General features: G+C 48.7%; 1 protein-coding gene across 1 annotated transcript; it reads left to right on the forward strand.

Annotated features, from left to right (window-relative positions):
• The first annotated feature begins 1 nt into the window (after position 1).
• Positions 2-8,841, forward strand: TBCB (tubulin folding cofactor B). Its single transcript, XM_035120688.3, has 6 exons — positions 2-185; positions 3,272-3,415; positions 4,575-4,671; positions 5,977-6,168; positions 7,220-7,292; positions 8,095-8,841. Exons 1-6 carry the CDS (start codon positions 72-74, stop codon positions 8,213-8,215), a joined length of 741 nt encoding a protein of 246 aa, XP_034976579.1. The 5' UTR covers positions 2-71; the 3' UTR covers positions 8,216-8,841.
• The last annotated feature ends 852 nt before the right edge of the window (positions 8,842-9,693 follow it).

Raw genomic sequence — 9,693 nt, forward strand, 5'->3', positions numbered from 1 at the left:
TGAGGGGATTCTGAGGCGGCTGAGGCGGCGGCGGTTTCTTCTGTCCGAGGGGGTCGGGCAGCCGGGTCGGGATGAGCGTCGTGACGGGGACCCCCGCGGTGGTGTCCGTATCCATCAGCAGCACCCTCAACTCCTTCCGGGCCCTCAAGAGATACGCCCGGGGGCTCACCCTCGCCGAGTTCAAGGTGAGGGGGCGGGGGGGGGACAAGAGGGACCCCCAATCGTCTTCCCCCATGGGACCCTCGGGGGGGGGAGCGAAGGATGGGAAGCGGGGAGACGCGCACACACGTGTCTGAAAAGAACACGTGTTCTCCAACCCCCTTCTCTCAAAGAAAAGGGGAGGAGACCCCCCTCTCCCCACCATGGCCTTCCCTCCCCCGTTAAAAAGAGGGCTGCTGAGGAGATCCCCCTTCCAAAGAAAATGGCATTATTATTATTATTATTATTGTTATTATTATTATTAGAAACGGGGGCTGCTCAAAACGTGCGCGGGGCGAAGGGGGGGGGGACGATCGTTAAGAAACGATCCAGCTTTTAGCAGGATGAAAACAGCCTATAACCTTTTTAAAAATGCTGGCTCTTTGGGGGTTTTTTTATTGGGTTGTTGGTTTTGTTTTGATTTTAGGTTTACTGTATTTGATATTTTATGTGAACCGCCCTGAGACCTTCGGGTATAGGGCGGTATAGAAAACAAATAAGTAGCCAGAGGGTTCTTCTCTGCGCCATCATGTATGTAGAAGATGTATTGGAAACAGGCAGGCCTGTTATTGCAACAGAAACAGCACAGCCAGGGCTATAGCTCAGGGCCCCACTCTCTTGGGAGTCCCCCAAAAATTTTAAAGGGAAAAAACTGGATGTACATTTCCAAAATATAAGATTAAAAACAAAAAACCTACATAAAGCAACAGCGTTTTGTGTTGTGTAGGCTCCTATTTGTGATGTGCAAATGGCTTGAGATACCTATTAGGTCCAGCATCTATTCAACACAAAAAACAGCGACCATTTGTTGTTGACAAAGGACAGCTGGACGTAGAAAGGGCCCCATTACCTTCAGTAGCTTGGGGCCGCATCAAACCTCAATCCGGCCCTGACAGCACCTCACCAGCCCTTTCATGAAAAGCAGAAATTAATGGGATCCCTCATCTCCCCTGTCCACCCCCACTCCCAAATAATAACAAGAAAGGGAACTGAATTATGACCCTTTGGGAAATTGCCTTGGGCGGGGGGGGGGGATCCTAGTCCAGATGCAACCCAGGCTGCCTGCCTGCCTCCTTTCCTCTGCTATGTGTTTCTCCACCCTGAATCTATACTGGAAAATGGGCGACCATTTAGTTTTTTTGTAAGCAATCTGTTCACTACAAACAGCCTTCCCAGGGGAGCCTCCTTTCCACTAAAAAGTGGGGTGGGGGTATCAAAGAAGGATCCTTTCTCCTCCCCCCAAGATGAGCTGGATTCCACACATCCCAGCACACAGTTCAGAGGGGTGCGTCCCCCTCTCGGAAATGGACTTAGAGTAATCTAAATTCCCCCTGTCCCATCAGAGTTTGGACTTTTCCTCCCCTTCCTCCAGGAGCATGACATATCCCCAACCCCCCCCCCAAAAAAAGTTCTCGCCTTTACAAATTAAGTGGGGATTCTCACAACAGTTGAGTTTGGCACAGACTTTCCCATTCTCCCCTCTTGTAATTCCAAACAAAGGTGCATTTCTGGGGGGGGGGAATTATTGCCAAGGGCATTAAAAATATCGAGGGGCCCTGAAGTTCCGCTGATTTGGGGTGGGTGTGCTGAGACCACTTTAATGCATCTGTCCCTGTTGTCTTTGTCCTGAGAGACACTTGGCGTGGTTCAGGGCTCCCCTTGCTGCCGCCAGGAGCATCTTCTGAATTGCTATGCTGCATTGCTCTAGCCTGCCGTCTGGCCTGTTCACACAGCGGCACCTGCAGGCTCCCTAGAGAGGAAGCCGGCATGGACGGGGTGGTGCCCTGACCTGGGGTAAGCGACTCCTGCACTGCTGGCAGTGGCGCGGCCTGTTTGCTTCCATGCCGAATGGGTTTGCGGTGGCAGCAGGATTGCTACAAGCACGTGTGATGGTGTACCAAAGGAATGCAGAGAGCTGCGGCTGCTTGTTAGAGGTCTTGCACGTCAAGGTAGATTTCTGCGCTGCCCACCCAGCGTCAAATGGGATTTTTCCTTGTGGAAGAATCAGCTCCCTGTGGGAATGTGGGTTTAGGGTTTGCAGCTAGATTTTGAGCTGCATGGCATGCCCTTTACGCCCATTGCATGTGGGTACAGATGGTCATTGGACTTGACTCCTGCTCTTGCTTGGAAAGCTGATGCTTTCTTCCACCCATCTACCCCCCACCACCGTCCCGGGGAAAAAACACCTTATATTTGCTTGCTTCGAGTTCCAAACTTGCTTCTCTTTGCTTCTGCCTTTTTGGGGGTGGGGTGGGGGGTGTCCTTAACAGAACAGCACTCGACCCCATTTTGAGCCATGGCCCCCAGCAAACAGGCCTGTGTCAACAATAACAAAAATCCTTTTGTGCAACACATCCAAACTGGGATTAACTGCAGCTTGGCAGCTGGCAACCCGTGCCCAGCTGAGTGAGCTGGCCAACCAGCTCTTTTTCTCTCCCCTTCCCCCCATGGCTGCAGCATGTGGCCTTGTGCCAAATTCTGCCTTTTGTTTCCCACTAGCATCTCTTTTTCTGCCCTGGCAGTGAGAAACTAGTGCAACAATTTAAGGATGGAGCTTGTTCCACGCTTTCCCCTCCCTCCACTCAGATGCTGTTTTGCAGTCCCCACCTATGTCAGGAATGTCACTATACCCTACTTGGCACCCTGAGCTGGGAGCTGTGCAGGCTGGATCACAGAGAGGAGACCAGTTTCTTGCTCAGAGGGTGTAGAGCCTTGGTCAGCAACTAGTTTCTCTGCAGAGCTATTTTGTGAAGTAATTGAGGGGTTGGGTAGGCAATCCCACCCCATAAAGTGCTGGGCCTGCACACTCTATTGCCACAGGCACCTCTTTGTCTGTCTCTTTTGAGCTTCAGATTGACAACTGGCAGGCCAGAAAGCATCTTTTGTACAGTCCCTACTAAGATGCCTTGACGTATCCCCATCACTAGAGGTCACAAACACGACTGGTCCCATTAGTGTTACATTACTGTTGTGGTTCGTCCTGCACGGAGCGAGGGGTGGGATATTTCACATCATCTGTTGCCGGTGACAAATACTCTTCTTCCCCTTCTGCCCCGTGCTTCTGTCTGAACAGTGTAAGCTGGAACTGGTTGTGGGAAGTCCGGCATCATGCATGGACCTTGAGCTCTATACTCCAGATGACAAGTTTGTGATGAAACTCGACAGCGACGAGGCCTTGCTGGGGTCTTACCCCATCGACGACGGGTGCAGGATTCATGTGAGTGTTGAGCTGGTTCTTCCCTGGATCAAGAGGATGCTGTCTGAGGCTCTCCTCGTAATACTTTTGCTATTACAAGAAATTGGGGGGAGCTGGCCTGGGGCCTGGGCTGTGTCAGGGCCTCTTATGCTTCTGATAAGAAGCCGCCTTCTGATTTCTGTTGTCCTTCTGTTTCCCCCTATTATTTATATAGCAGCATCAATGTACTGTCAGACATGTGCCGTCAAGGGCCTACTCTCCCTTTATAGTACTGTTCCCCAAAGCTGGGGATGGCAGAGGCCCTGATGAGATTCCAATGCCAAGTGAAAACATTTCACTTCTTCCATGCACTGGCGATAAATTTGCAAATGCCGCCATTGCTTTAGGTCTTCTATGCTGCTGCATACACTAACCTGTTTTTAGAAATGAGAGCTTTATTCAGTGTGTCTTTAGAAGAGTTTGGATTTGATTTAAGTGCTTGCTGTATGTTTTAATATGTTGGCAACCCCCCTGTGATCAGAATGATGTGATGAAGGGCGGTCTACTGGTGTTGCTAGTAAATGTTAATAAACAAAATTTTAAAAATATCATTCTCTGTAAAGATTGGGAAGACAGGTCCCTGCCACAATCCAGGGTCCTTATGATCTAGAAATGGACACAGGGGAGGGAAATTGAAGTGGGGGGAGGGAATAGGGAAGAATAAGCATTTATTTCAGTTGCATGCACTTGGTCCTGTTTGCAGTAGACTATGGAGATTGCTGGGTTCTGACAAAGGATTCGTGAGTGGGTGAGGAAAGTGAGGTTCCCTGGCTACTGAAATGTAGTCTGCACATTCCATGGGAATGGGGACCCTGCTCTCTTCCATTGCTTAATGTTGATCTGAGCAGCATTACGCACATTGGTGCCACACTGCAAATAATTAAATTATGTGACCTCTTAATTTTTGGAGTATTTTCCATAGTGGGGTCTATTCCTAGTAGTAACTGTGTCACTGTGTTCCATATATAAATTTAATCCTTATTAATAAAAAAAAGATGGAATGAAACATGTGGCATGTGGCCCTCTGTGAACCCTTTGCAATTGGTGTCAACAAATGCCTTAAAAAAAAAAGCTTAGAAATTCCTCTTTTGCTTCTGCATTTAAAAAATAAATAAAATGACTGTGTTTTGGGGGCCTGTAGGTTATTGACACGAGTGGTGCAACCATCGGGGAATATGAAAATGTGTCAAACGTGGAGAAATTCGAGATAACCGATGATGAATACGACAAGCGAAGAGGTGAGAGCTGATGGCAGTGTCCCAAATGAATCTGTGTTTGAAAGAAAAGAATCTGTATAATCCCATCAGTTGTATCTTAGGTTCTTGAAACTGGTTCCTCATTTGTGTTTTTGGGTTCCAGCTGCTCACATTCTTGGATGGCTTTGAAAGAGGTTCAGAAAACTGCTTCTTGTGCAACGGGACACTGTCACAAGTGCCAGAGTGCATGGAAACACTGTTTACCTTTCCACTGCAGTGGTACCTATTAATCTACTTGCACTGGTATGCTTTCGAACTGCTGAGTTCGCAGAAGCTAGGACAGAGCAACAGAAGCTCACTGCACCACGGGGATTTGAACTGCCGACCGATCAGAAGGTTGGCAGTTCAAATCCATGCGACGGGGTGAGCTCCTGTTCCTCTATCGCAGCTTTGGCCAACCTAGCAGTTCAAAAGCATGACAACGTGATTAGATAAATGGGTACTGGTGCGGCAGGAAGGTAAATGGCATTTCCGTGTGCTCTGGCACTCGTCACGGTCCTCCTGTGCCAGTAGCGGTTTAGTCCTACTGGCCACATGACCCGGAAAGCTGTCTGTGGGCAAACGCCGGTTCACTTGGCCTGAAAGCAAGATGAGCCCCACAACCCCATAGTCACCTTTGACTGGACTTAACAGTCCAGGGTTCCTTTACCTTTACTTTGCCTGGATAAGAGAAGACTGATAGTATAGCAATTTCCAAATATCTAAAGGGTTGTCACTTGGAAGAGGGAACAAGCTTGTTTTCTGCTACTACAGAGGGCAGGACTCAAACCAAGCTACAAGAAAGGTGATTCCAACTAAACCTCAGGAAGAACTTTCTGACAGTAAGAGTCATTTGACAATGGAACGGTCTCCCTCAGGAGGTGGTGGATTCTCCTTCATTGCAGGCTTTTAAGCAGAGGTTGGATGGCCATCTATCATGGCCATCTGTTCCTGCATTGCAAGGAGTTGGACTGGATGACCCTCAAGGTCCCTTCCAACTCTACAGTTCTGTGATTCTAAGATTCCATGTCTTGTGGCATTGCTGAGAATCTCAAGTGTTGTGCTCAGGCCCTGCTTGTGAGCTTCCCATTCAGGTTGGCCACACTGAGATCGGGCTGCTGGGCTAGATAGACCTCTGCTTGAGTGAACTTGAGTGAACTAATTCATAGAGGGCTCACAGGTACCGTTGTAGATTGCCTTGTTTCAGCCTGAGTGTTTCTTGGGGGAGCTCAGCTTCCTGTTTGCTGCTTGAAGAGAAGCGAGTTTACTCCTTTTGAACGGATTCCCGCCACTGTCTGTGTCCTGCAGATACAGCACGCTCCTTCATGAAAACAAGTAAGCTGGGGCACTACAATGCGGAAGAAATGATGAAGAAGGAAGCAGAGAGGGAGCAGAAGCTGGTGGAGGAGAAGGCCCTGGCGGAAGCCATTTCCGTGGGGTCAAGGTGTGAGGTGCGGGCAGCAGGGCAGCCCAACAAACGAGGGACAGTGATGTACGTTGGTGAGTACCTGGGCTCATGTCCCTACTTCCTGCACTGTAGAAGAGAATCACTTTGTAGTGATTGGAGGGGGGGCATTTAAAATACGGTGCAGAAACCAGTGTGAGGAGCAGTTTGAAGTTTTATTTGGTTTTGCTTTATAAAAAAGTGAAAAATTCTGTTAACACATTTGGCACCACTGGGGAGATGAGTTGATTAGAGCGCAGTGCTGAGAACACCAAGTTTGCAGGTTCGATTCCCCATATGGGACAGCTGCATATTCCTGCATTGCAGGGGTTGGACTAGATTTGTTGGATCAATCCATCAACTTCTGATGGATGATTTAGTAGGATTCTGTCTGGCATCACTTTTGCTGTGCGTGTGTGTCAGTATCCACACTCAGCAGAGTTACATCTCAACGCAGCTCCATCCTTGGAAGTGTCTTCGGGGTTGAACGTACACACAGTAGGCAATAAACACTCATGGACGCCATAAAGATTCAGTCAAGTGTAGAGGTTTACTTAACAGGCATAAAACCTTATTGGTAGGAAATATATACAGACATTCACTACTGCCATGGTCAAGGCATGCTTAGAGTCCAGCAAGAGTCCAAGACACTCTCTCTCTTAACTGCAAGACGCAAGCAAAAGACAAGTTACAACAGAACCATTTTATCAGTAATTCCTGTCACACTGCGCATGTCCAAAGAACAGTTCCCATAGATAAAGTCCTTCCATACACACACACAAAAAACTCCAGCTTTCTGCTTCTTGAAGCTTCTTCTCTGTTCTTCTCTGTTTCTGGAACAAATGATTCACACACACACAGAGAGAGAATATCCAACATAGATGACCCTCAGGGTCCCTTCCAACTCTATGATTCTATGAAATTTGATGGTGCTTTTCAGCTTGAACAGGGATTATGAGTGTCCCTCCCTCCTTGCAAAAACAGATAAGTTGCTTCAAGTCCCAGTGAGACTTATAGTCCAAAGCACGCTTCCTTGGAAGTAAGGCCCATTGCACTTGTGCCTGACTTAGGATTGTAAGCTTTCCACCTTTCCTTTATTCTCCATAGGCTTAACGGAGTTCAAGCCTGGTTACTGGGTCGGCATCAAGTATGATGAGCCTGTGGGGAAGCACGACGGAAGGTAAAGCGCTCCCTCCACCTGACGTCTCTTGCTGTGCAGTTCTGCCTAGCCTAGGCCCCCAAAGTGGGTCATAATGGGATCTGGGTGGCTCTGGTAGCTTCATAGCTTCACATTGAAGCATCAGCATATTCCCACCTTAACTTCTGGCACATTGTCTGCACATGTTTTATGTCTACGTCTAAAGGCAGTCTGCAGTTTAGGCTGCCTCAGAAAGATAAAAACAAGTCTGAGTTTGCTTCAAGTCTTCCTCTGTAGTGCAGAATGTTGTATTGGGTACAGAATTCTGTCAGAAGGGCTGACTGAATAACATTTCCAGCGGTTGGGGGCAGAATGTCAGAGTCCTGCATAGTTCCCGCCCCTTCTTAATAGCCAGCAAAACAAGAATAAATATTTTTTTGAAATGTAAAATAATAATATTTTACTCTGGGTGTCACTCTGGGCAGCTCCCAACAAAATATCAAAAACACAGTAAAATCTCAACCTTCCCTGAACAGGACTGCCTTCAGATGACTTCTAAAAGTCAAATAGTTGTTTTAAAGATTTTTAAAATGGCAGGAGCAGGATAAATAATGCAGAGCAAGAAACTGTGCAAAACAGGAAACTCCTATAATTTATACAGGGCACAGAATGTAGATTGCCCTGGTGCAGAAGCATTCCTTTAAAAAAAAAAAAGTCAGCGGCGTATGCTGAGGATTGGGGCTTAGGCCACCCTTTGACCAGCTGGGATTCTCCTCAGGCCGCTGTCCCTGGAAACCCCCCCAGCCTGTGTATGACTCTCTCCTGCTCTTCCTCTCCTTGGCAGCGTCAACGGAAAGCAGTACTTTGAGTGCCAGCTCAAGTACGGCGCCTTCGTGAAGCCTCGCTTCGTCACCGTGGGGGATTTCCCGGAAGTGGTGGACTATGGCCTGGATGACGAAATGTGACGGGGAGAGGAAGAGGTGCAGGGGTGGCTGAAGGAAGCGGAGCGGGTCGCCATGCGGCCTCTGTTAATGGCTGGCTGTTGCGCTCTGATCCCATGTGCGAGGTCACTTGAGCAAGCCAAAGGGAGAAGGCGCGAAAAGCCGCTGTGTGTTCTTCGACTTGTGTTGGTGGTTTCCTTCCCCCCTTCCCTTTCTCCTGGTTGTGTCTCGTCTGTTCCGTGAAGATGCTACATCCCCATGATTTTTCTCACATTCACACCCTTCTTTGCCGGCTCAGTTAACCCAGAGAAAACTGGAGTGCCCTTGCCTTGTTGTAGCAATCCTTGAAGGGGTGGGGCCTGGGGGTGGCAGCAAAGTCGCTCCTGATTCCCCCACCCCACGCCACCCCGGTAGTAAGGCCTGCTGGTTGCAGAAGCAGTTAGTTGAGCAGGATGAAAAGAGAACCTCTGAGCAGATTTGTACAAGACCCTTCCTGCTTTTTTTAAAGTAAATGCAGACATTTCTATGACCATGCATTTTTTCCCCGTTGTGAAAAGTTGTTTTTGTTTTTTTTTTTGTGCTGCTGGCCGATGCTATGTGAATACGATAAATTAAAAAAGTTGGTGGGAATATATACATTCCAGACACGAGTGCTGCTTCTGTGTGAGCTTCTTCCATCTTGCACGCCAAAATCCTGGGGATCCCGGCTGGGTGGAGGTATGGGAGGTCGTCTTGCAGCAGCTCTCCAGATCCTTGGATCTCCTTGCCTTGCTTTCCAGATCACTTCAGCTGGAGATTCCAGGGATGGAACCTGGAACCTTGTGCAAGGAGGGAAACCTTGTGTAGCAGTGCCACTGGGTTCTTCTCCCCCTGCCTCTAAATATTACAAATACTGGTGGGGTGGGTGTGACCCATTGGTACCAATGTGGCCTCCCATCAGCCCCATCCAGCACGGCCCGTGGTGGGTGAGAGTTTTAGTCCAGCATTCATTAGGAGGACCACAGATTCCCCAACCTGCCTCTAGTGCAGGACATAGGACGTAGCTCAGGCATCCCCAGACTTAGGCCCTCCAGATGTTTTGGACTACAGTTCCCATCTTCCCCAGCCACTGGTCCTGTTAGCTAGGGATCATGGGAGTTGTAGGCCAAAACATCTGGAGGGCCGCAGTTTGGGGATGCCTGCTCTAGTGTGATCTCCATGCTCAGCTCCTCTCTTGCCTTGACTGCAAGGACTGCTTTGTTTCTGCTCTTCTAGGGAAGCATCTGCTAATATTCTCCCTCTCCTTAAGCACTTAACACTGATTTTCTCTGCATCTGCTTCAAGCTGCTAGTTATCTGCCCCCTGCGCTGCTTTCACTCTATCCTTCCGCATAAGTGGAATTCCGCTGCTGCTCTCCTTTCTCATCTTCACAGCCTGTTCCTCCCTCAGCCGGTAACGCTATCCCTCAGTCTGGCTCAGCTGGTCCTGTTTCCCTTCAAAATCCTTCATCGCCCAGGACTCAA

This window comes from Zootoca vivipara, chromosome 6 (genome assembly GCF_965207765.1).
Source record: "Zootoca vivipara chromosome 6, rZooViv2.hap1.1, whole genome shotgun sequence".
NCBI lineage: Eukaryota > Metazoa > Chordata > Lepidosauria > Squamata > Lacertidae > Zootoca > Zootoca vivipara.

Excerpts from the sequence above, each read along its gene's own strand:
- TBCB (XM_035120688.3), top strand. The coding sequence starts at position 72 with ATGAGCGTCGTGACGGGGACCCCCGCGGTGGTGTCCGTATCCATCAGC. Across the intron at positions 6,169-7,219 it reads AGGGACAGTGATGTACGTTG|GCTTAACGGAGTTCAAGCCT; the intron begins GTGAGTACCTGG and ends TATTCTCCATAG. Across the intron at positions 7,293-8,094 it reads GTGGGGAAGCACGACGGAAG|CGTCAACGGAAAGCAGTACT; the intron begins GTAAAGCGCTCC and ends TCTCCTTGGCAG.